Raw genomic sequence first — 27,828 nt, forward strand, 5'->3', positions numbered from 1 at the left:
GGTCAGACACCTTCAAATTATAAGGATGAGGGAAGGGATCTTTGAATGTATTTGTTAATTATATGTGTTATGATGTGCATTTGGGTTTCTGTAGCGGCAAATATGTAGCCTGGATGACAGACAAACTGAGCCCCGCCCACAACATTTGAGGTCGGGAAGTTCGGTCTGGAGTCGCTCCGTTGGGGAGAAATTATGCCCGGTTCGAAATCATCCGGACCAATCAGATTGTCAGGGCGGGCTTTATACAATGATGGACAGGTGATCAACGGTAACGTAATCAACCACGTCATCAAAGTGCCCTTGGGTTGAATTCGTTTTCAACAAACATGCCTGCCGCTGGAGAGCTGAGATGTGTAGATGCTGCCATTGAGTCTGTTTTAGAAGACATCGACAGTGCATTCATTTCGAAAGAGGAACAGAGAGAGCGGAGGCCACGCCAAAGCACCGCGCTAATCCCTATCGCGCCTGCGCTTGGCTGTTCACACCGGACACTGAAGCTACGCTGAACCGCCGGGCAGCGCTAATAATATCACCCGTTGATCCAGTAGATTAAAAGCATATACGTACTTGTTGCTCCAACATTAAGCAACAGCGTCCCAACATTTGTCTTTCTTGGTGTTATCTTTATACAACATGTTCCGAGGATCATACAACTCACTGCACTTCTCCACTTCAATTATTAATTTAATGTCATCCATGTTGAAGAACTTCTCCGTTGTTTGCTCCGTTAAATGTCGGGTGTCGGGGGTAAATTACGTATTCTCCACTCAAGCCTACGTGGAGAATACGTAGTCCCCCCCCCTCTCTCTTTTTATCTGTATCACTGCTTGTGTGGCTGTAGTGGATGGGCAGAGGGGGACATTTAATAATGTCATTGGTCAAATTAAAACTCCAGGACAACAGAAGGGGACTTCAAAGTATGGGATGCATATTTGATCATTTATATCATATAAAATATGTCATCAATATAGTTTAAGATCGTTTTTCAGTGGGTTTCCTGGTGCGATACACTCGAGTCAAGCGCAAAAAATAGACTCAACGTCGAAATGATCGCTGCACGGCGCGAGGCAGCCTTGGCGCAGGGCGGCGTTTCAGCCTCCGGTGTGACCCGCACTAAGTTTTAACATGGGAGTGGATGGGAGCCAGCTGTTATTTAAGGCTTGGTGCTGCGCTGAAGCGTCGCTTCGGCATCGCTTCAGCGTCCGGTGTGAACCCGGCGTTAGTAAATAACTCACAATGCGTTGCTTAACATACGTCACATACTACGTTGCTCTGATTGGTTGTAGGTCTATCCAATTGATAGACCTATGGGGCAGTTGAAACACGCCCCATAATCACAGCCCAATGGAGCGGTCTCAGACTCACATTCTGACTAGAATTGTGAGACTGACAACTTCAGGCTAGCAAATATGATAAATATGGGGGAAGTGACGTCCCGCAGGGGGTTCTTTGTTTTTTGGTGCGGGTTGGCGGAGCGACGAGAGGTTCGAGGGAACAGCGACCACTTAAAACCTTCATGGGATTTTCTGAAGAAGCGGGATTATTGCCTGAGAGACTTTTAAGGGATTACTGCAAGTATTGAACATTTTCTGGGCTCCTGGAAGGGGTGAGGACATCGTTGACACTGTTGGGACGGTTTGCGACAACTTTCCACGCCACACCTGCTCACCTTTTGTTTGTGGGGACGTCGCTTGGGGATCATATTATGAACTTGGGTTGGGGAAGTATTGATTGTTTGCGGGTTATGTTATGATCCGGGGTTGGGGAAATATTGATGTTTGGGTTTTGTATAAATAGCGTGCTTATGTTTTCATGTCCGACTTTGTTTGCGGGGACGTGTTGAGGTGATATGTGGGGGTGTTGATGTTTGGTGTTAATACAGATAATCGTACGCAACTTGTCTTGATTTATTTTGTTTATATAAATGTTATTTTATGTGTGGTGGGACCTATGACAAGAATATTGGTCTAACCAGTGATTATTCGTTTGTTATAAGTTGGGCAGGCGGTGCGCGCCGTACGCAGCGGGACTAATCCTCCCGTGCCTTAAAAATAATGCGTAGTAATTTTCCCCTGGGGTTTTAAACAGGGCAAATTTTTACAAGTGTATATATATAAAAAAAAAAATAGGTATACAATTCTGATCCTTTGTCAAAAGACATGTAGAATATGAGGATTCTCATATCCCATGACCACTTTTGATTGGATAATTATAATAAACAAATAACAATAAACAAACAAACAACAAACAAACATGACCCAGATGAAGACATTGATACTGTGTTATATTACTGACACATCACCTCTGGGTGTGCTCCTGCTCCATAGCCTTCTCCTGGCTCCACTGCTGCTTTATGGTCTCCGTCTTGTGTCTACGCCGAGCGGCTCGACCTTCTTCTCCCTTTTCTTGTACTATGTCATCAGTTGTCTTTGGGCTCCCGAGCTCCAATGAGTCTGGCTTACTCTACAAGGATAAAATGTAATACATTTAGCTCTGTGTATAGTAGGAACATCATACAAAGCTTGATGTCACATGCTCCTCGTCAATCTCCACTGACTACCTATTGCTGCCAGAATTAAATTTAAGTTACTGAAATTAGCCTAAAAAGAAATGTCGGGGTCTGCACCCATAAACTTTAACACAATCATATAGGCTTACGCTTCTGGTGCTGCTTTTCCTTCATAAAAGCCAATCACAAGGCAGGTGCATTTGTTTGTGGTTTCTCTGATGGTTGAACAAGCTATCAGAACAACTCTGTATCTTCAAGAACCTCTTCAACACACGTCTTTCACCAACTCCTGGCCTCACAACTAACACCCGAAAATGTCTAACAATAACTTGAACTGATCTCTTACACTTACTGAACAGATAAGTACTTACTTTAACGTACCATTTTTCGCCTGCCTCATTAAATATTTATGAGCCTCTCCTCTGATTGTCTGACTGCACTTTCACGACCAGGCCTATCGATGGTCTCTTTCTGGCGCATTGATCATCTCTCTGGTAAACACAGCTTAAAGTCATGTTGTTTATGTTTGGATACAGCTGTAGAAGACAAGCCGTGTATTCACCATCGGTTACAACAGGATGTTTCTGAATGGTAAGTCACACCCTCCTCACGTTTGTTAAAGTTTTACCAGGACAGTCGGCAAATGTAAATCCCGGTTTGCAGTACAGAGTTTCATGTCTATGTTACTCTGTATTGCTGCATGTAGAGCATGCGTGAGCAGTGTGGATCAGTTGCATCCTTGAGGAGTTGCTGTAGGTTGAGAGTCTGTGGTGAAATGTGGAGAGCACACCGAAGCGGCACGTCAGAAGAAATAAAGCGTAACCGCTGGTCTTGAATAGCATCGTTCTTAGGAGGAATGGGCACAGACACATTCTCTTCCTTGTACCCCTACACACTGCAGTGATGTTTGTTGTGGGTAGCCTGTGGTAGCTAACACGCTTCTAGCTCAGCAACATGTTTGCTTGCTTTCGCGTTCGGTGTCGAGGGGAGGAGGGGTGGTGGTGGTGATGAGTAGGGGCAGTGGGTTCGGAGGCTGGAATGGTACCGGCTGAGTGGGACAGAGAGAAGAATGTGATTTCAAGATGACATCATACGGAGAGAGGAGGTACAAAATGCGACATTTCAATAAAATATTTCTTAGTTTGTGGAGTGACTGTTTTCATACTTTGAGGGGCTCTACTGATCCCCTTCAAGTAATTACGGATAGTAAAATCCAAGAAAATTTAATAGATACTTACACACACACCCAAATGCTTCTGAAAAATAATTATAGTTTTTTCAAATGTCTGAGTAATTAAAAAAAGGGGTTTCAAAACTCAAACTACAACAGTAGGTCTATGACAGTGCTCAGTGTCTTCCACACTAATTTGACATTAATCAGTTTAGACTTCTGTGTTGTACCAAGGAATAAAAGAACAAATTCTGATGATAGCCTTTACTGTACTCTACTTGGCAGCGCCACTGCATTAAGGTGCATTAGTCTGCAAGTCAACAAATTCTGCTCCTCTGCTCCTATGTAATCTTTTCAACGTCTCTAGTTGATGAAGTGACCAGGGCGAAGGGGCGACTAGTGAATTATTTGGGGCTAAAGAAAAAACGCTGATGCCTTCTCCTCACTTCCCACTTGTGAGACCCTCTCAGAAATAGTATTAGGTGCACAAGCAGAGCCATGTAAAGATTGTATAATTTTTGGTTTGGTTTGTTTCTTCGTTCCTGACCCACATGTTGCATTACTCAGGTTTTCTCTCTCCCCTCAAAACCACATTAACTCTGTATAAAGTCTGGGATGATGATAACAAAAAGGGTAATTCTCAAGCTTCGGAAGACAAGAAACTGTGCTTCAGTTTAAAACTTGGTGGACTAAGCTTGTTAGTATATAGAGGCCATTTCTTGATTATCTTGTTCCTCAGTCTAACTTTGGCTCATGTCCAGCCCAAAAACTAATGTCTTTTTCAATGTGCCGCACCTTAAAAACATCTGATGCCGCATCACATGTCATTCAATCACCAAGCTAAATGGTCCAAGTTGCCTAGCTTCCCTCCACTTCGGAGCAAGGTGATGCTCCACGCATTAGCATCTGTGGAAATAAAAATTCGTACAAGTACACCAGGTCTGCTCTGCGTGTCTCGAGGAACCCAAACCCGGTATGGACCAGGACAATGCGAGATTTGGCGCTAGGACTCGACGATCGATATGCTAAACTCGCTAAATGAGGCATCCCTCTTGTTGGATTACAATGAGGAGGATGAGGCCGAAGGCGAGGATTGTCTTATGTTTGTTGGTGACTGGTGGTAGCTGACCTTCACCCACAGCTGTCAGCTGCCTCGTCCAGGCCCCCAACCTCCCCACGAAAGGGGATCTCTTCCAATCCGCCATGACTGAGCACGCTTATAAAGCGGCAGCTTTGATTTGTCAGCATACCAAGTTGAGCTTTTTGACAAGATAGCCAACTTGTCTGAAAGTTCTGCATGAGTGGATAGCCAGCCGTTACCTGTTCCCTGGCAGTCCAGCTATTCAGTGCATATAGAGAATGCATGGGCTACTGAATTTTGGGTTTTCATTAACTTTAAGCGATAATTTTCAAAATAAAAAGAGGTAAATGCTTGAAACATTTCATTCTGTGTGAAATGAATCTATACAATACATGAGTTTCACTTTTTGATTTGAAATATCAGGTAAAGGAACTTTTCCTTGATATTCTAAATTATTGAGATGCACCTATATGTAGAGAGGACGAGCAGATTTAGGAAAGGGGATCAGTTGTTTGTGTCCTGGGAAAAGCCCCACTGGGAAAAACCTATCACCAAACAAATACATTTTCCCTGGATAGTGGACACCATTGCGTTGGCCTACTTCAGCTCCGGCCTCCAGGTTCCTACTGGTTTAAGGGCACATTCTACTATAAGTCTTGTGATGTCTTGGGCCCTGTTGCATTACATTACATTACATGTCATTGTTCATTGTTCAAAGCGACTTACATTTTTAATACACTCAACATTTATGAGGGGCCATTTAGGGGTTCAGTATCTTGCCAAAGACACTTAGCATGCAGATGGGAAAGAGTGGGATTCGAACCAGCAACCCTCTTGTTGCATAACACCCGCTCTTTCCCCTAGGCCACGCACAGATGTCTTGGAGTTTCTATCCAAGACATCTGCACTGCAGCTAGCTGGTCTTCGCCCGTCACATTTGCGAGGTTTTACTAGTTGGGTGGCTGGCAGTCGTTGAGATAAGCTTGTCTGGCAATACGGGAGTCTCCATATCTCAGAGTGAGACATCGAAACGAATGCTAAGAAAGATAATTTTAGGTTACTTAAGTAACCCTAATTCTCTGAGTAGCATGAGTAAGACGTCTAACCATATTGCCCTTCTTGCTGCTTGGGTGAATCGAGATTTGGTATAAATGCTTCTGCTACCTTTTAACACAAATTAATTGAACCAGGGTTTTTTCAACCCTGACCTCCCTTGTTAGCCAAATGAAATCAGCTTAGGTCCAACTTGCTTTGTAGTAGACCAAATCAGCATATTAGAAATGTATAGAAATCATTGTGAATAATATCAGCCTTTCTCAGTTTAGATATATGCAGGGCAGCAAATAAAAGTACATCAGATGACAACTAATATTTATTAAACCTTGGTTAATTATGCACAACTCATTTACAATACTAATGTTTTTGTTTTTGATGCTACACAGAGCATAGATCCAAAATTCAAGCCTGTAACTAAAGAGGGACACTTACCAGTATATCCCAGAAACTCCGACGGGTGCTCTTGCCAGTAGGGGTGGTGGACTCAGGTGAGCTGGTCCCTGTAAAGGGTGTGCTCCCCAAGGCTTGGGTTAATGTGATGGGAGAAGGGCTGATCTTAAAGACCCGTGAGCCACTGCGCTGCCTGGGGCTGTCCTTGAATTCTTTTACCTCAGGTAAGGGAATCAACGGCCCTTAAGACACATTTTAAACAGAAATTATTACAATTCAGCTTCCTAAGGTGAAGATAGTACACATCCATTATCAGATCTCTTGATTCAAGTAGTATACCGTGCACACATGCTAAAAATTTAAAAATATATATATATAATTTACTGGATTTCATGCTTTTATTGGATTGCTTGGTGCTATAAATTTCTTGCAATTTGATTGAAAACAGGTATAATACACATGGCATACAGTGCAGAGGAAATATAAACTATCTGGTGATCACCTCACCTTTAGTCTCTTCTTTCTGGGTTTTGGTTGCTAGGCACAGCATATCCACACACAGAGGATGTGGCAGGATTCTTAGCTCCATGACGACATCACAAAGAGCATGGCGCATAGCCGCCTGCAGTTTTTCACTTAGCTGTAAGGGGCTGATGTTGCCTTGTTCCCAGATGTCAAAGCGCACATAAAGCCTTGCCTCTGTTAGGAGACAATAACATACAGTGCATGATACCAATATTCAGAGTATGTGACCAAATAAAAGAAAACAAGAGAGAAAATATAAAAAAGGAAAGCCTGTTGATTCAAAACATGATTGTTAAAATAGTTAAAGATATGTACCTAATATACATAGGCTAAGAAGATGGGTGTCAGGGTTGGCACACTGAGAGCGCTTGGTTTCTGAAAAATGTGGTTTTAATAATGGGTCACCAATATAAACAATACTTTACGATAGAGGGTACTAATGATAATCTACTTTTTTCTAGATTATGGTTATCCTGAATATGATATATTGAGCCTTATAAACAGAAGTGTCCACTGTGCAGTAAAATCATTTATTTAGACATAAACATATCTAAATAAAAATATTTAACAGATAAGATATAAAAAGTTAAGTAAAACGTTAAATGCAAAACAGTGAACAGTGTCAAATTGCAATATGCAATGTAATTCAGTATAATATAATATAATATAATGTCTTAATTTAACACATCCTTGAGGTCTGGGGGCGGAATAAAAGTCTGAGTCAGGTGGGGGTCCCGGGCCTTGTTGATAAGGCCAACTGCAGCCGGGAAGAAGCTGGTCTTGTGGCGGGCGGTTTTGGTCCCGATGGACCGCAGCCTCCTGCCCGAGGGAAGAACCTCAAAGAGTTTGTGACCCGGTTGGGAAGGATCGGCCACAATCTTGCCTGCACGCCTCAGGGTCCTAGAGGCAAACAGGTCCTGTGGAGATGACGGATTGCAGGCGATCACCTTCTCAGCAGAATGGATGATACGCTGCAGCCTCCTTTTGTTGTTTGCGGTGGCAGCAGCGAACCAGATGGTGATGGAGGAGGTGAGGATGGACTAGATGATGCAGGTGAAGAAGTGCACAATCATTGTCTTTGGCAGGTTGAATTTCTTCAGCTGCCGCAGGAAGTACATCCACTGTTGACCTCTTTTGGTGAGGGAGCTGATGTTCAGCTCCCATTTGAGGTCCTGGGAGATGATGGTGCCCAGGAAGCGGAAGGACTCCGCAGTGACGACTTGGGCGTCTCTCAGGGTGATGGGGGTGGGTGAGGCTGGGCTCCTTCTGAAGTCCAGAACCATCCCCACTGTTTTCAGAGCATTGAGCTCCAGGTTGTTTGGATCACACCAGATGGTCAATCTCCCACCTGTAGCCGGACTCATCCCCACCAGAGATGAGCCCAATGAGGGTGGTGTCATCCGCGAACTTAAGGAGTTTGACGGTCTGTGATCCACCTGCAGCTGGTCAGTGATGGCTTTGAGGTGGAACAGCACGAGGCTTCTCCGAGCTAAAATGCCTTCATCACCAAAGAAGTAAGGGCGACGGGTCTGTAATCATTGAGTCAAGCGATCTTGCTTTTTTGGGGGACAGGGATGATGGTGTAGGTCTTGAAGCAGGCTGGTAAGTGGCAGGTTTCCAGTGAGGTGTTAAAAATGTCAGTAAACACCGGAGACAGCTGGTCAGCACAGCGCTTCAGGATTGATGGGGAGGAGGGGGGACTCTGAGGTGGGAAGTTGTGGAGAGGTGCAGGCCCTTGCTGTGGTGGGGGAGGTGCAGCTGATGGGCTGGAGGGTGGTGTCATGGGGGATGTTTTTTTCCTGGGCCTCTCCGGGGCTCCTCGGAGAGCTTTTCGTGCAGCTCAGATTTTTCTAACTACACGTCAGCTATAAGGCCTTCATACAAATGATTAATAAATAACCTTTCCCTTCCTAGTGTGTAATCTTGAAAATTAGAATGTGTCTGTGTTACAGTTCTGTTTTGTTGTTTGGTTAAATTGTTTTGAATGTCTGTACAAACAGAATATTGTTTTGATATAGCAAGAACACAATAATCTTTTCTCTAATTGTCAACACCATTGGCCCACATGCCATCAGCTGTGTCAAGGCCTTGGGAGTGGCTCCTTGTCACTTCCGTAGTCCAATACCAAGAGGATGGCCTACGCCTGCGCACTTTCGAGAAAGAAGAACCAAGATCTACTGTTATAAAATTGACAGGCGCCGGCTGTTTGATGCGTTCTGATGGGTCTCGTGTTCTGATGCGACTTGTTGGATGCCCATTGCTTTGCTGATTTATACCTTTCATTGCTTTCTAAATAAATACTTGATAGAACAAACCGAGTTCGGCTCATCTTCTCATATTTAGGATAAACCAACACGCCTGACAACTTCCTGTTTCATTACCTAAATCACAATAAACCTAAATCACAACTACGACTCTATGATTAATGTGACAAATGTGTTATGCCAGCGCCATTGTCCGGCTGATGGTGGCTGGTTAGAGCACTTACGGCATATGTGTACGGTCACATACGGTTATAACGAATTTTCATAACGGGGCTAGCGGGCTAGCCATCATGCTAACTGCGGTGGGAACAGCGCAAAAACCCGCTGACTTTAATCCCACGGCTGTCATGACACTGTTTCTGTCAGGTTAGGTTAGAAGTCAGGTTAGAAGCTAGTATCGGGTGTCTGTGCTGACTATGTGTGGAAGCTAGGGGGGAAGCTAGCTGCCTCTCTGCAGCTTCAAGCTGTTGAATTAGCAACGCAGTTTGGAAACAAGACCGGGGTACCGCTGCGCTAAGACACGATAACATAAGCATTTTGACCCGCTGGGTGTCACTTTATTTCAGCAAAAACTGTTGCGTCATCAACAGCCTTTTTCTGTTAGTTGTCATCGTTCACTGTGTGTGAGGAGCCGGGGGACGTAAATAAACCAGCGTGGACTTCTTCTATATACCTCATGAGGTAGGCTTTTCTAAGCTCGACCTCCGTTGCGCCAACTACTGTTCTGGTGGTGAATTGTTTTCGGAACAAAAAGGCTTGTAGAACTATAAATCAAAAAGTGTCCTTCAGCTCCGTCCGTCCGTGCGTCCGCAACGGACTTGGAGAAGCATACAGAGGCCTTTAGCCCTCTCCAGACAGAGGCAGAGTCATTGGCTGAGAACTGTTGTTGGAGTTTCTCAGAATACATTTGAATACATTTTACTTACCAGCTGGTTGCTTCGGGACTTCCAATGTGTGATAAACTCCTCATTTGACCATAACTTAATTTTATCTCCAACCAACCCTCAAAAACAAACATCAAGTACATCTCAATGCAGGCCAAGTTGTTTGGCTACAGCTGTTCAGAGTTGTGTTGACTTGTACCTGAGCTTATAAAGATGGAGTCAACTTTAACCACACTGGTCAGCTCATCAAAATGGTCTATTTGAGGAGCGGTGATGCAGTTTTCTGATCTCTGTATTGTAGTGCAGTCCTGAGTTGAACCCTGAAGTGGATGACCATGGGCATCCACAAATGAGAGGGCAATGCAGGCAATACCTGAGAGTGGAGGAGAATATGTTAAAAGGACCAACAAACTTCTATACAGCTGAAATCTAGCCAACATGTTAGGTTTAAAATTCCGATCCACAGTCAAAAATGATTGGCTTTCATTTACAATTACACAAGATCCTTGACAATGAAGCAATGATCATCAAACCACAGAGTTAAACATCCTATAGTAAACCTGGCAAATTTAATAGTTTGTTTTAATAACTATTTTCTGTCACACCAGCACAGATTAACAACTTATACAGTAATGCTTAATGCTGACAGTGAAAAGGGGATTCTCATTAAATTTTAATCATGTTTTACTTCCTTAACACAATTGTGCAAATGTTTAAGAAGAAAGTAGAGCTGCCCTATTACAAAGCTTGTGGCAGTGTTGTTAAATCCATTAGCATTGACATGGTACTGACGACTATTGTACACAAAGAGTAAGCAGGAGCACCATGTATCTCAATCAAGATTATGTGATCAATCAGATTTTTTTTACCGCAGAGGTAATGTTTCAAAATGTAACAACTGTGGATAGCTACTGAAAATACTAACACTGCTACCTCATTGGACGTTAAACACAAAATCAGGATCAGAGCATCACAGACTTCTGCTAACCCAAAGACGATAAAGGAATAATGAAGGGGCGAAGACCCGGTTGAACATCAGTAAGCCGTTACAATATGTAAAATTATAAAACAGTGTGTCGGATTCATACTAAAAGTGTACAGTAGGAGGGAGTGCACAAAAGCATAAAATGCCAAAGGCAAACAAGATTCAGAATTATAAAACCGTGCTCATACACACTCTTTATAAATCACACTCCATCTGTAAAAGTGGCTACGTGGATCTACCTCACATTCCAACCTCTACATGCCCACATTCAGGCATGTGCACATATAGACCCGTAGTGGTGCTCAAGCACCTGCCCTTTTGCCCAGGGAGAGAAAAATGCCCCTTCTGCTGGAGCCCAATTTTTTCTTCATTCATAAATATTTAAGAATAAAAATTACTCTCTCTGTCATCAATTCCACTCAAATGTGTTTTGATATCTGACAGGCATTTATTTGAGTTATTGTGATAATGTTGCCCCGGCATGCCCTGCATTAAATAGTTTTGTTTAATTTAAAATCGTCATTATTGAAATGAAAGGTAGGTCTTAAGTTGAGCTACATGACAGTCTGGTGAGGTATATTGTGGTATATTATTAGTGTAATGCTGCTCATGCTTCAACTCTGTCAGTTGCCTTTGTTTTGTCTGTTTTTGCCTGTTATTCGTGTTTTTATTCAATTTAATAATTTGAGTTAGTTTGTTGACAAAAATAAATATATAAGTGAGAATATCCTACTGTGTTTTTTTATTTATTTATTTATAGTTTGTCTGTGCAAAAATGTCTGTGCATGTGCCTGCCCACATTCAAACATAAAATGGTCAATGCAAAGCTACTCATGAACATTAAATGATCCTGCTGACCAATGGTATTCTACTGTGAGTCATGGCATCTAGCGATTAAAAGAAGAAGCAGAACTCTCTAACACCAACAACGAGGTGTTTGTTAGGGAGGTGAAGGTGAAGAAAGACAGATTGTTTGGTGACCACAGCAGTGATGTCATCAATGAAGAAAATACACTGATATACTGCTGCTTCTGCGGATAATACTGTGAGTTAGGGCAATTATGATAGTTCTAGATTACACAACTCGATCAATTCTTAGGCAGATGACACCGTGCCGTACTTATCTTTGAAGCCAGAATAATCTAGTTAGTTAAACTTCAGTAATGTCTTAAAGACATTTAGGCCCATGTAACCATAAAGGTTTACTTCAGTTGGGCCAAAAGGCCTGCATTTTTTTCTTTCTGCCTTTCACATACAAAGCCCATTATAAGCTGGGCCCATCAGATACTAGAGTGCTCATAGCACCCTTATATCCCAATATATCACTTTGCTCCTTAAATACAGGCTTGATTCTTCTTTTCAGAGGGGAGTATTTTCTCTTGACAGTGCTTACTCGTACTAGGAACTGTGTGCCTTGAGAGGATTTTGTGATTTTGCGCTATAAGTTGAATTGAGACTGAATCCTGATTGGTTGACCATGTGTATCAACCAGACCTTGCTATCGAGGTCCCATCAACCAATCGCTACTGTGCAGACACGCAAGATGGTGTATCCATGGTATTTTATAGTGGCAATAAGCGTTATCCATCTTTGTATACAGTCTATGTTAATGACTAAAAAGCATGTACCACACACACACGCACATACACACTCACAGTCAGTTAAGGCGTGTTGACTGACATTACCTTTGCCTCCTGTCCCTTGGCCTCCAGGTTTGTTGTAGAGGTAGACATCACCATCCACCACGTCACTGCTCAAATGAAAGCAGTGCTGCAGATAAATCAGGAAAATAAATTAACCCGTTGAAGCTCAGAACACGCAAGTAAGAATTTATTTCATATATCACAATGAGTTGTCGAAAAGTGTAGGGTTTTGCAGAGGTGGGGGCTTCAGATATGTGTGATTAATTCATTTCTAATCAAAAGCACTTAAAAGCCAATTGTAATTGCAACAGTCACCTCTAAGTGCAGGAAGGCATTTCTGTTTGCAGGCTGCAATTATTTATTTTAAAAAGGTAAGTTACAGGTTAAACCATTCTAAATAGTTAAGGTAAATGGTCAGACTGTTAACACTGTGCACACTGACTAATAGTGTATCTTATTATGTGGACTATGAGCCATCATAGATTATCTGGTGATGAGTGATTGATACCCCTTGAAGAAATTTTCCAAAGATTCTGCAATGTTATTTGCTTTTTTGGAAATGAGAAATATTTTATTTCAGTTAGCTTGCTACCTATCTATGTTGTACCTAGAAGTTAATTTAGTGGCCCTGTGCAAGGTAACTGCATCATTCAACTTGTCGATCGTCCTCTTGGCAAATTAACTGTCACCTCAACTTCTCTTTTTCAGTATTTTTTAGGCTGGAAATTCAATTATGAAAGTCGGGGTGTGGTGCATGTAGTTTATCCAAGTGGCAACGTAGCATGATGTTACCCATTAGTTTATGAACTGGAGACAGAATGATCTCATCATCGATTAATGAACAAATACATCTGGTTATTAGGTGTGTGTGAGGAGGGACAGAGACGAGCAGACATTATACAGATTATGACTAAAAGCAGTATTTTAACTTCATTGTTGCAGAAGAACCGCCCCCCCATTTATCGAGGGAACATATATGAATTCAGTAGGTTTTTTATTTAGATCAGTTCTAAGTGTGAGTGATTAGAAAACATCATAGGAGCAGAGTCACTTGTAAACCTGTGCAGTGTAATGCAAAATTAACGTTTTGATTTATATCATGATATATATTGATATAAACTGATATTTATCTAAAATTATCGTGATTTGATTTTTTTCCCTATCACCCAGCTACAGATAATAATATTATTTAATTTGTTCTGTTTGATCGTCAATTCTTTAAGTAATATAACCAATGTATTCCAGTGAGTTCAAAATTTCAGGCGCAATGTGTGAGTTCAAAATATTACCAAATATGCAACAAAGCATAATTTACAGAAGGCAAAAACAGATATATGTTCAAATAGATGTGTTTTTTATAGATCTTCTGACCATAGTCAGATGGGATTTTACCTTGAACTGGTGTGCAGTATTGCTGTCAGTGTACTTGGGAACATGCAGGAAAATGAGGAGGTTCTGCCTGAGGTAGTGAGCCACAGCTGTCATCCAAGGAAAACAGTACTGGGGGAGGCTGAACTTCATCACCTCGGTGGCTGGAGATCCTGACGGCTGGATGAACTGTGCAGAAAATAGACGATGAAAGCTTTTATCCAAAGCAATTTAAAGGGGTATAAGTGCATACAAGAGGGTATTAAACCACTGACTAATGGAATCTCCAATTTAATAGAACTAATAAGAAATACCCAAAACACAAAGAACACTGCAATTGGAAAATCTTAAAGTTCTTTACCAAATTAGAAAGAAAAAGACCAAAAGTACTCTACCTCCACATCAGCTGGTGTCAGTTTGCAGTTCCTGACAAGCATGACAGTGATAATGTCCAAGGTGGTCTCGTCCAGGCGCTTCCGCAGAACCTTAACCAGCTCGTCTGTGATCTCTGGACCTGAACAAAAAAGTTAAAAAAGGGGTTAAAAACATCCCTGTATTCCTCTCCTACTGCAAAGTTCATACGAAAGAATGTGATCGGATTTAGTGATTAAAGATGTCTGTGTACTTCAAATCAAGAATTAATTGTATTTTCCCACTGGCCGAAATAGAAACAGCCAGTCCAAATAGCCAGGTATTTGCAAAGGTTTGAAATTAGAATTTTGTTGAAACTTGTATTTGAAGTCAATAGAATGTAGACATTTGGCCAGTACATTACAGTACTTAATGGCCTTTTGAGCAACTTTTCTAAAGAGTTCTACAAGTCAGTGTGTGAGAACAAAAGTGACACTATGAATTTAAATTATCTAAAATTAATTTACATACACTATCAAATCTGGGCACCACCCAGTGTAGTTCTATGAACACTATTGCACTGACACCCAGACGTTACATAGTTATATTGCACTAACTCAGAGAGGAGTGGCATGTGAATGAGATGCCTTGAATTTAAAAGCGGTGAGCAGTTATTTTACAGAGTTCAGTTCTTTGATAGAAAGTTTTCAGTATTCTAGAAGAGCAGGCCTTGATGGACCTGTGGCACATAAAGGGAGCTGGGTTTTGATAATTTTATGCTGATTTGGGGACTCTCCTTAGAGCCTTCTTGTTAGCCACAAAACAGCTATACCACACCTGGATGCTATAGGTTATATGCTCATATAGGTCAAAGATCATATGTTCTCAACTGGACACTAGTAACTCTTTGGACAGTTTGGCTTTCCTCAGTGTCAGGGTGTTGATGGAGTACAGTTTACACACCTCATTTCTATTAGGAGAGTCATCACCGTTGTGTCTGAAAATTTGGTGATTGTATTGATGCTGTAGGTTTGTGGGTTAAGAGGGAATAGAGGAGAGGGCTAAGCACGCAGCCCTGCGGAGCCCAAGTGCTGAGTGTCAGGGTTGGGGAATGATGTGTCTCCAGCAGTATGCAGTCTATTTTTTACAGCTCTGTATATAAAAGGGGAAAGTGGATGTGTTCTCCTGAATGTCTTATACAAATATGTTTCAGTGACTGCACTGAAAACAATCCCGGTGTTAAGTGAATCCTTCAGGCCAGATCTTGATGGTTTTCACGGAGAGATTTATATGCTAATGAGGTTTGTATGCTAGTGTGAGAAAAAGGGATAACTGGTCAGACTGGCCTAAGCGGGTGAGGGTAGAGACTGTATACTCCCATAATGGGGATGTGAACATGGTCCAATGTGTTTTGGCCTCTTGTGGGACATGTCACTTGTTAGTAGAAGGACAGTTTCCAGATTTGCTTGTTTGAAGTCTCCAGCCAAAGTAAAAAGCCCATCTGGGTGACAAAAAGTAACAAATTACTTTTGCTCACGTTACTGTAATTGAGTAGTTTTTTGGTGTACTTTGTAATTTTTTGAGTAGCTTTTGAAATGGGTAATTTTACTTTTACTTAAGTAGATTTTGACTGAAGTATTGTACTTCGCTACATTGGAAATTACATCCGTTTCTGAGTAAAAAAAAAAACATAGTTCAAGGCGCAAGGGAATTCTCACTGCAGTGATAGATGCTGCGTAGAGTGGATGCATTCCCTCACGTGCACGTTAAACATAAGAAAACTGAGTTCACTGTTCGCTGCAGAGCCGCGGGTTGCCGACTCCTGGCTACGGCGAAAGTGCAATTTGTTTACTGCTCCGCAGTTAAAGAGATGCGGACGTCAAAACATTAGTTCGGCTATAATATTAGTTCCGCTTCGCATTTTCCCCTCCCGGTCGCTCTGCACATGTTAAGCCTCTGCGCAGTTTGAGAATCACTGTGCTACACAGGGCCGGCCCTAGCACATTTGGCGCTCTATGCAAGCTTCACTCCTGGCGGTGGCGCCCCTCCCCCCAAGACTGCATTTCCTTTCAAATAAACCCAACAACGATCTAAACGACATGGTGCAAGCATTCGATTTAGACAGCGTCTCTCCTTAGGAGAAGGAAAACATTCCGTAACGTTTTAGTTAGACTTCAGATAATATGAACGTGTTCACCGTTCAAATTCATTATTTGTCATTAAGTTGCATTCAGTTCAACGTTCTCATAAAAATTAATGATTTGGATTGGATTTATGACCCCATGTCCTTTTTTGCACTGTATCAAGTTGTTGGAAGTAACTTAGTAACTATTACTTAAAGTGCATTTAAAAGAAACTACTTTTTACTTTTACTTGAGTACATTTTTAGGTGGGTACTTTTACTTCTACTTGAGTAAAATATCATCAAAGTAAAGGTACTTTTACTTGAGTACAATATTTCAGTACTTTTTACACCTCTGCTGGGTGAGCAGATTGTAGTTTGCTAATGGCTGTTAGCAGGGTGCCTAGTGCCATCTCGATGGTAGCACTTGGTCTGATATACACGGCCTTGAGAATGAAAACTGTTAACTCCCGCAGCAGAAAAAAACATTTATTGGCGCTTTAAAGTTATGACGTGGAGGACACTTTTATCCAAAGTGACTTACAATTAACGCTTTTAACATTTTACAGTGGTTCATATTAGAAATTCAGTATCTTGCCAAAGAACACCTCTACATGCAGACGGGGAAGATTGAGGATCAAACCGCCGACCCTCTGGCTGGAAAAAGACCGCTCTACTCCTCAGCAACAATATAGCCAGAAGGTTTTGTCCATTGCTTAGAGGACACATATTATGAAAATTCCACTATTGTAGTGCTTCTACAAGTTAATTTGGGTATCTGGCATGTCTACCGTCCCAAAAAATCTGGAAAAAAACAACTCCCGCAATTTGTTGTGGTTCTTCTATGTCAGAAACGATAGGCTAGAGTGCGACGAATGGGATTACGACTGAGAGGTACGTCATTTTCCAACCATGCCCATGTAGACAGTCTCGCTACATAGCCTTTGACCATCCCCCACCAACATCTCACCGGCTCCGGGGAGAAACGACCCGGCTAGCGTTAGCTCGCTGATGCTACCCGTCAGACATATAAAGGCCAATGTATGCTTCTTTGCCGTGGAACGCCCTCTCAGGGGCTCTCCGGGGCTCCTTGGAGAGCTTTTCATGCAGCTCTGATTTTTCTAACTACACGTCGGGATGGCGGAGAGCCCACGGATAACCCTTGGCTGTGATTTGTCCGCTAACACCAGCATTTCGGACAACATAATTTCCGGACCTCAAACTTCCTGTTTCATTCCCCAAATCACAATAAACCTAAATCAAAACTACGACTCCATGATTAATGTGACAAGTGTGTTAAGCCAGCGGCGTTGTCGGGCTGACGGTGGGTGGTTAGAGCACTTACGGCATGTGTGTACGGTCACATACGGTTATAACGAATTTTCCTAACGGGGCTAGCGGGCTAGCCACCATGCTAACTGCGGTGGGAACAGCGCAGAAGACCGCTGACTTTAATCCCACGGCCGTCATGACACTGTTTCTCAAACACCGTCAGGTTAGAAGCAAACACTTGGTAGTAGTTAGTATCGGTGCTGCGCTAAGACACGATAACATAAGCATTTTGACCCGCTGGGTGTCACTTTATTTCAGCAAAAACTGTTGCGTCATTAACAGCCTTTTTCTGTTAGTTATCATCGTTCACTGTGTGTGAGGAGCCGGGGGGACGTAAATAAACCGGTGTGGACTTCTTCTATATACCTCATGAGGTAGGCTTCTCTAAGCTCGACTTCAGATGCGCCAACTACTGTTCTGGCGGTGAATTGTTTTCGGAACAAAAAGGCTTGTAGAACTATAAATCAAAAAGTGTCCGTCCGCAACGGACTCGGAGAAGCATACAGACGCCTTAAGTGGCCGCATAAACATGCCGATCGTCGAGGCGGAGACCCCCGGGACACTTCTAAACGTTGACCCAACAGTGTGGAAGGATGCTGCTGCTGCGCCAGCTCCAGCTCCCACTGCTCCCACTGCTCCCACTGCGGGGCTCCGCTTGGGAGCTAGGGCACTGGGGCTCTCCCAGCCAGGCTTCGGCCCACCTGACTCTGGTACAAAACAATATGTATGCACGATTGTATCGTCGTCTCCAGTAGCCATATTTCTACAGAGGTAATGGATAGCTGGAAATCTGGGCGCTTGTATCTCGTGAAGGAGGGAGGAGGGGGAGAGGGGGTGAGAGGGGGGGGGGGGGGGCGGGGCACTCAAAACAGGTCAATCTGAGGAGGGCTGTTTTAGACAGGGTAAAAAGGGTGCTGTTTTAAATTATCCTTGTGGTATTTTGACCAAAATATGTTACAGACATTTCATTAAGACTGAAATTGCAGACATGCAGTGACATGCAGTGTATAACTTAAGTTAAGTAAATTATTCAAACCTATCTATCAACCACAAACATGGAACAAAGCAATTTAGATCAATATCATAAAAAACATTGCATATAAAATCTGTGCAAAAATACATTAACTGGGTGATCATGGATGCATAACTATTTTAATTGCAGATTAAAAAATTAACCTCTAATTTATAACCCTCTGAAACATAAGACCGTATATAAATTATCTGCACTAAGCCAGCCCGAAACAAAAAAGTACAGAAGTTGTTGACCATGGGATAAGAACGTTCATGACTATGGCAAAGTTCAAAGTTCAAGCTTCAACGAATTTTGAATAAACAGGTGAACAGTTTTGTGTGCAGCAGCGGTGAAGTATCTTCAGGGTTCGGCCGACTAAATCCAGTTTAATTACTGTAGGTCACTTTCAAAGTTAGAAGAAAGCTGCAACCAGCATTACCAATGAGCCTATTCCAAACAGGCATTTTTAGGACTGGGACTGCACTAGAATTTCACTCATTTCAAAATCACTTCAATTACTAGTTAGTCTTAGTTTAAGGCCTAGTTGCCTCTAAAAACATTGGTAGTTTTCTTTAATAACCCACAAGTATTTTATCATGAATATCAATGGCTAGATTTCAACATTTTAATCCTTATCAATCCTTGAGGTTACCCAGTTCTTACCTGCATTTCCTACTCCATGCACCAGCAGCAGAATGTGCTTGTCTACTTGTCCAACTGGCCGAGATCCCTCCACAGAAGACCTGGATCCCTGAGAAGGGTGAAACAACATGTTAACAATTTGGCAGCAACACTCTGACATGGTGATATAGTGTGTAAAGAAATGTCGGAATGTGTGTGTGTCAATGTGACTCTTAGTATAAATCATTTTAGGTGATAAATAGGAAAGGGCTGTATAAATAAAGTCCATTTACTTCATCTTTAATCAGGACCACATATATTACACACACTGGCATACTTGTGTTACCCATATATTCAAGCCATGGCATACCGAAATTATTCTACTGCCCTTATCCTGCCAATTGACTGATGTACTGTCCTATTTAATTAAAGATATGAAGTGCAGGTAAACAATACATGTTACTGTGTCAATCAACATCTGTTTGTCTTTCTACCGCTGCAAAGAACAAAACTTAATCTATTCTTGTGCAAGCTTATGTATCTAAAACTGTTTTCATTTGTATTGATCATAAATGAAATATCCCTAGCTCATTACTGCAAGTCTCACGTCTGTGTCTACTAAGGGGATTTTATTTTCAACCAACCTTTTCTTGTCAGTATCAAGTATTTGCAACATGAGCTGTAGTTTTCAGTCACAATGAGTTAATAAGGCATTTATTCACTTACCGTGAAGTCCTCGGAAAACAAGGGCTCTTGACTCCTGAAAAGCCCACTGGAGTGGGTAATGTGGAGGTTTCCATCTACATCAGAGTACTTTCCGGTTAGAGACGTTTCACAAAGTCTAGAGATGATCACAATAAAGCAGAACAGCTAGGTCAAAATTAGGTCTAAATTAATTACAGCATAGTGATAGTATTTAAATACCCAAAACTGAAAAAATTTAAACTCAGCAGAAAAGATTGGTGATATCTAACAAGCTACAAGCAGGAGGATGCAAAACAAATGTGTAATCCCCATCTGCATGCCAAAGTGTCCTTAGGCAAGATGCTGAACCCCGAATTGCCCCTCTTAGAATAAAAAAAGTGCTGCTAATAGATGCACTGTATTAATGAGTGTGTGAATGGCAATCTGTACTGTAAAGCCATTGAGTGGTCATCAAGGCTAGAAAAGAGTGATATAAATACAGACCAAAAACCAATAGTTAGACATTCACTTTCCTAGGAATGTATGGCAGACAGAAAACATGTTCATGTTGTTGCTGTAGCGATCTCCATTCAACAAAATTTCTACCTCAAAAACCTCTGTTGGTGGCTTTTCAGTTCCAGTAGATAATGGACAAATCTCCACAATGCTCAGTTACAGATTAACTATTTAGCAATAAATCCAAGGAACACTTTATAAGAAATTTGTGCTAAAAACGCCTTGAATAAAATTATTATTCTGAATAAGGACAAACTTAAATCTGTGTGGCAGTGTCCACAAACAAATCAACACAGAAAAGCATAAAGATATGTTTGATTCATTGCGAAACTGCAGTGGGTCAGAAGTCATCAGCTGAGTATGCGGTCCTTCATATATGGCCCAGGATGAATTTGCATTCACACAGCAAAAATAATAGGCTTAATGCGATCCATATCACCTCTGAATTTGGTCTGAGTGATCCTATCTCTACATGCATTGAGAGCACATTTAGGTGCATTCAGACCTGGACTCAGTGCTCACTACTTGTGATTGGATCATTCAGGACAGATGTTAATACCAGGTCTGAACGAGGGTATCTGGCTAACCTGAGGTAGAAGACTGATTTGGTTGAACGCTCCTGGTAGACAAACATGTTCTTTCTGTTGACCACACAGAAAGAATTCAACACAGACCGCAGGGCCTGGATTGCTGTGGCAGGGAGACAAAAAACATATCATGAAGTTTGAGCAATGGTCACAATTCCTTTCTTAAAAACAAACTGAGAAGTGATTTATTACTGTAAATATGAGAACATGAGCAAATACTGCTTGCACATAGTAATTGTCAAATGTAAACACATTTACAACATGACCTTGTTCATGTTAGTAGATAGCATTTTGGAGTGTGCCTGCAATAATAATCTGAATATGTAATTGTGCTTACATTTAGATTTTACAGTAGTATTTGCAAGCAGTATTTGCTCATGTTCTCATATTTACATAGCAGTGGTTACAGAGCTGAGTCATGTTAACTTTAAATATTTTCTGCTTCAGTCTTTATTGTTTGGCCGGGTTCAATCCAACAGACTTATGGGAGTCTTCTGGTTTCTAAACTGTGAGTTTCAGGGAGTTTAAATACCTGAAACCTCCCATTAGTCATTTTGAACTGTAGAAGCCTCTGGGATGAGAGGTAAAACGTCCTCAAGAAACACAAGTAAGTCAAGTTGCCTACTTAAATTCGTACAACTTCTCAAAAAACTGAAATATGGTGATTAAATAAAAAAAGAGATCTACCTTAGATGTACCACTTACCCCTAGACACCCCAATGTTAGGCCCCATTTTGAGACGTGGATGAATGTGAATTATTGTGCTCCACACCACATCACAGGCAAAATGTCCAGGGATGAACTGCATGGTGGCTGCCAAGTAGTCTCTGGCCTGGAAGCTCTCCTCTGTGTTGTAATCTATGTCGTCAAAAAAAAAGCGTGGCAGTGTGAGGGGACATAAATGTTAATTAACAGGGTTGCAACTAGCAGATGTTAGAGTAAAAATTAAAGGGTCTGTTCATCCAAATTGAAAAAAAACTTTGTTCTCCCTCCATGACAGAGAGAAATCTATAAAACCTGACAGATAAAATCAAAACTTTCCATTCTCCTCTGCCCTACCATCAGAAGTGTTGAGCCTCTGCCTGTAGAGAGATTCATTCTTCCAGATGTCTTCCTCACTTTCAGCAACCAGCAGAGAGTTACACACATGGCTGTCATGCATGTCCTGCAGCAGCATACGCTACACAGCAAAATACATGCACACAGAGTTAACAGAACAAACAGTACGCAGCAAGCACATGAAACCTTCTAGAAGTACTACCCATACAGTTTTAGGACTGTGGTCATATGCATTAACATCACATCGCAATAAGTTTCCACTCTCAGTGAAGGTACTCAAACACTTGAAAATTCAACTTTTCAGGTGTGATAAAAAATACTCTGTATATACAGCAATTGTCACCAACCTTTCTAAGCCAAGATACCTTTAATTCCAAATGCATGCTGATATCAACCATGAATTTAAAAAAAAAAAACACATAGCAGGGTCATATATATTTTGGGAATTTCTGTTAAAGCTCAATTTACGAGCATAACTATACACAAAGAAAGGCAGGTATGCAACTTTATATATTCATCGCACAATATTCACATTAATATCAATTCATATTTACACCATCTGTTCAATGTGTTCTGCAGCTTTATGTTTTCACATAGACTTTGTCCTGAATATGACCATAAATATATCGTTGTAGATGAGTAGTCCTGTGTACTTAAATAAATACCAGTTCTATACAGTATGAAGGCGTGTCATATTATACTTATTTCATAATAACCTCCCCCCCAATTAAAAAAACGAAATGAACAGATTTGTTTTGAAACGCATATGCTACGTGTATGCATTTCAGTTTATACATAAACTCAGCAGATAAACATAAACTCAGGTGATAGGTAATTTTATGTGTTTATGTCAAAAACAAATATATTTCTAACACTTCCCGAACCAATTTCAAAGTAAAAGCACTACAGCAATTCACTTTCTGAATCCCTTCATTTATTCTAAGGGGGATTTGAGTGTTATCACAAGATGCACATCTTCATACCATAGAGTCTTGACTTTTAGTGTAATACATAATCCGACTTGTATTCAAGGAAATGCAATACATATAGCAGCATCTCCGTCGCCAGTAGCAGAAACGCTGCCTTTGTGAATAACAGTCAACCGACACACAGTTGGTCTGCAATGCAACCGCAGCCAGTGTGTCCAGAGAGTTACAGCGATCGACAATGAAGACTGTCGCGATCGACGGGTTGGCAACCACTGATATACAGGAAACAACATTACAGTTCAGCAATTGCTGAAACCATAACTAACATGTCTGGACTGCCTCTCTGATTATGTCTAAATGTCTGCTATTCTAAAAAAAACTTGTCAAACATCTGTGATGCAGGCAGTTGAGTGTTGCAGTGGCCACCTGATTGACTATTCTGCAGATTTCACCAATCTTCCTGATCACCACTTGATGCAATTGTAGGCATTCAGGCAGATCATGCTCTTCCTCCTTGTCCAATTCGTCAGCACTGACCTCTTTTCCTTCTGTGAAGCACCTGCAAAGACAAATCCTATGAAATTAATTAGATCCAATACCAGTCATCATAGCTATGATGGATTGAATATCAGTCTTTGGAACAGTACTGAAAGTCTGACTTGGACATTATAATGACCTATTAACTTCATAATTGTTGATACGAGGAGAAGATTTTCCCCATTTGAGTAAATAATCACAATAATAAAATAATCATTATAGTAGCTGAAATTTCAAGGAAACATGATGCAATTGTTTGATTTTGATGATGCAATTGTTTATTTTGAAAAAAGCAAAAAGAAGTAAGAAATGACAACCATTGATGAGCCACAGACTACAGCCTGATTACTGATTAAGAATCAACAGTGCTGAAGTATAACTGACCTGGAGTGGGAGTAGACCTTAACTCTGTCCTGGAGGATCTCAACAATGAGCCAGAAGTCTGGCATCAGTGGTGACTGAAACTCCAGGTCATCCAGAGGGGTGCTCTCACACTCAGAGTCACTGCTTCCACCATCATAACCTTCAAACAAACACAAAGGCCATATAAGGAAAGCATCACCTAAATCATTTTCATCATTAAGTAATTTAGACCTTTGTAATGGACATTTAATGACAACAGCAGGAACGATCAAGAGCTACTTATCCCCTGATAGCCTGAATATTCAAGGTGAGTATTTCAAACATTGTAAAGAGTATCAAGCAGTACAATCTGTAGTATACCTCAGGATCCAATGTTTGAACAGCATACTAATGATAAACTAAAACATGGAATTCTGATGGTGATATTTAAACATTCCAAAGGCATTAGACAGGTGATCTAATGTATTCTTCATTACAATCTATCAACAAGTGCATGGACAAAATTGGCAGAGCTGTGGAGACCAGGGACATTTAATATTTCCTTCCTGTTATGATCTGTGCATGACACCCTCCACTCGCCATCACACATGCACTCATGGGGCCTGAGAGAGGACGAAAACTGTAAAACTGCAGTGAAAAGGGGACACTGGCACACATACTGTCTCGGTGCAAAACAGGACGATACAGGTGGTGCCACGATTATGTCGTCCTGTCTCTCGCTGAGACAATTGAGCAGGAGAGATGGAAAAAGAAGCCAATCAGCACCAGATTGGAAGATGGCCATCACCTTCTGTAAAGAGGCTGTCAAGACCTTTCTCAACCGAAGACCAGAGCTAAACTTTCTGCGAACTGCCAGATTCTAGGAGTTGAGAGTCGACGTAGATAGTAGGCTGCATTTGCCAGATGTGGTATAGACAACCCACCAGCCGGAGATTGTATTGTGGTCAAGTGGAGACAAGAAGATAATTATGGTTGAACTGATACCGTTGAGGGAAGAGGGATGCAGAGAGGCACAATAGAGAAAGTCCTTGAAGTACCAATGCCTGGTTTAGGAGTGCAAGGCCATGGTTGGTCCTGGTTGAGATCAGCTGCAGAGGTTTCCCAGCCAAGTCACCCGGTAAATTCAGCTCTGAGCCTGAACGAAAGTAGCATGAAGCATGTTGGATACGAAGTAGGCGGGAGAAGGGAAGCTTCAAGCCAGGAGCAAATGGGCAGTGATTTTGCTACCACTGAAAAATGTCAATCCCCTAAACATGCCTGATCATTTTCATCAAGATCAATACATAATTCTCCAAGACATCAATGAGAATGTTGAATAATTTCAATCTTTAAAATGTAAAAGAAAAGGGTTAAAAAGATATCTGGATCCGCCAACTGATCTGGATCCACAATAGAATTTATTGGTTTGTTCCCTGACCCATGATCCTTCCTTTAACCTAATTACAATCTGTTTGGTTGTTTTTGAATAATCTTGCTTACAAACAAACAAACCAACCATTGAAGCCAACCAACAAAATAACAACAGTGTGCGAAAACTCTATTTTCTTTGTGTAGGTACCTTAAATGACAATTAGTAAATACATATGCCAATCCAACAATCCTGCTAAAACCATCTTTAAATTCACTAGGTCCAGATTTCAATTTGGATCTGCACCACTCTTTCTCCAATATAAATCTGCCATCGTTGAATTTAACGCCATCTCCTTCTCCTGCAACAGTCATCTGGATTGAATATTGCTGGTGGTACAAAGGATTTGGTTTGAAGCAGCCAGAGATTATTTGGAGTGAGGGGTTTCAAGTCCAGTGGGTCATTGGAAGCCTCGGTGATGGGTCCATCATGTGGCCTCCACTTCACAGAGCAATGTGTGTCCTTCATCCAATGTTTGCTGGTGCGTGAGAGCACTAAGAATACATCTGATTGTCTAATATGTCTTTCAGAGATACCTCCAGGGTGTGATCCTGAAATTTGTTAAATTTGCTTACAGAAGGTTTCACTGCTTTACTCTGTGAGGTTTTCAGGAGTGAGACCAAGCCGTCAGCGCCGGAGATGGACAGAGTTCACCGCTAACTAGCTGCTAAAAATGTTAAACCAGCACCAGGGCAGGTCATCCTTTGCTTGCACCAATACCAGAAAAAGTATCTTCTGGTCTGCAAGGCCTGGCAGAGAGGAAAGCTGGAATAACGTGGCCAGTAAATCCGAATCGTGGAGAACTACAGCCCCCAAGTTTTGAATCAGCGGTTCGAGTACAGAGATGCAATACTTGCCTTATGTTTCCATTCTGACTTATGCCGGGAGTTTTCTTATTGCTTTTGTCATGGAAATTATTGAATCTAACTGTCCTGTTATAAAAATTTACAGATCCTCATGTCCTGACATAACTATGCTCAAAGTTCAGTTGGATTGACATGAAAACATCATTATATAAATTCTACTTAATGTTTGCATCTGCCTGATACAAGGAAATGTTATTTAGTTTGAACCTAAACATCCTTGTGACTATTTGATTTTCTGCCCAGTGTCTATACGCTCAGGAGAGACATCTGCCGATGTCTGAGAACTGGACACGTCCTTCCTGCATGATATCGAAGGATGGCGTGGAGCCCCTCGAGCTGTGCATAAAAGCTGGCACATCTCATGAGCCATTTGTCAGATCCTTGAAACCTGCAGTGGTTTTGAGAATTCTGTCCCTGCTTGTCCAAGTAGTTGCTTTGTAACTCTGTTTGTGTTCAAATATGTTCTCTGTAAATTGTTTCTCGAACATTAATTGAATACTTGGATATCATTGAATTGATCACTCGGTCTGATGGGTTATTTCCTAGCCAGCAAATTAAATACAAATCCACACTCATGTTTATCATTCTACATTTTCAGCTAAGGAGAAAGGTTAGCCTCCTTACTGTTATAAGCTGGAACGTCAAGGGTTTAAACCAGCCCATTAAGAAAAGGAAAGTGCAATCACACATCAAGTAATTCAACTTTTCGGTTGCCTTTTTTCAAGAAACTCATTATGTGCCTCGGACAACTCCTGTCTCACTGGGCAGGGCAGCACTTTCACTCCACATTTTAGGCCAAGGCTAGGGGGTCTCAATCCTAATAAACGAAAATGTTCCCTTAGAACATCAGTGTTATATCTGATATGTTTTTTTTGTGATTGTCTCAGGGAAACTGGTAATACAAGGGTGGTGCACGCTATCGTGTACGCCCATAGTGCAGATGATGTGTGCTTCTTTGAACGTTTCTTTTCTTCATTGCCTGACCCGAGCTCATACTAGGGCTGCCGCGATTAGTCAACGTCATCCATGACGTCAACGCTGAAAATGCATCGACACCAATATTTTAAACCGAAGCATCTTTTTTTATTTTACAAATTTACAAGAGCTGTGAAAAATAACGCGTTAACACGTTATGATTAAATTACAGGATTAATTCACATTTAACACATGGGCAGAAGGACCTCCCAATATACCCACAATTCCACCCACTCTGCACTAGTCGCCGCTCTAATGCAGTCAGACGGCAGCTGCTACTCAAACAAACAAATAACATGGATAATTCTGATGATCCTGAGGACCTTCAGGATGGGAAGATCGAGTTCCAAAAAAACAAACATGGAACATTCAATAAAACCATGGTGATATGCACACTCTGCGGGAAGACGTTATCGATTCACTGTAGCAATATCCGCCTACAGTACCACCTCAACGCAAAGTATGCGTTGATCGGCTAGGGGCATTCGAATGGAATGCACCAAACCAGCCTCACTCGCAAGACACATTGTGCAAACGAAGCGGTCAGCTTTACTGTCAGAGAATGTGAACAAGTTAGTTAGCTAAGAAGG

The 27,828-nt window shown here is 41.5% G+C and overlaps 1 protein-coding gene across 6 annotated transcripts in view; it reads right to left on the reverse strand.

Annotated features, from left to right (window-relative positions):
• szt2 (SZT2 subunit of KICSTOR complex) overlaps positions 1-27,828 on the reverse strand; it is a 172,220-nt gene that overhangs the window by 49,208 nt on the left and 95,184 nt on the right. For all 6 annotated transcript variants that reach the window (XM_062396270.1, XM_062396266.1, XM_062396265.1 and 3 more), the window contains 14 exons: positions 24,011-24,149; positions 23,516-23,648; positions 22,161-22,281; positions 21,807-21,959; positions 21,102-21,204; positions 20,041-20,155; positions 19,357-19,444; positions 14,272-14,390; positions 13,901-14,065; positions 12,551-12,635; positions 10,080-10,253; positions 6,715-6,906; positions 6,250-6,449; positions 2,303-2,463 (listed from right to left, as the gene is read on the reverse strand). In XM_062396270.1, the coding sequence (XP_062252254.1) occupies positions 2,303-2,463; positions 6,250-6,449; positions 6,715-6,906; positions 10,080-10,253; positions 12,551-12,635; positions 13,901-14,065; positions 14,272-14,390; positions 19,357-19,444; positions 20,041-20,155; positions 21,102-21,204; positions 21,807-21,959; positions 22,161-22,281; positions 23,516-23,648; positions 24,011-24,149 (1,948 nt within the window). The remainder of the gene's footprint in view (positions 1-2,302; positions 2,464-6,249; positions 6,450-6,714; positions 6,907-10,079; positions 10,254-12,550; positions 12,636-13,900; positions 14,066-14,271; positions 14,391-19,356; positions 19,445-20,040; positions 20,156-21,101; positions 21,205-21,806; positions 21,960-22,160; positions 22,282-23,515; positions 23,649-24,010; positions 24,150-27,828) is intronic.

This window comes from Platichthys flesus, chromosome 9 (genome assembly GCF_949316205.1).
Source record: "Platichthys flesus chromosome 9, fPlaFle2.1, whole genome shotgun sequence".
NCBI lineage: Eukaryota > Metazoa > Chordata > Actinopteri > Pleuronectiformes > Pleuronectidae > Platichthys > Platichthys flesus.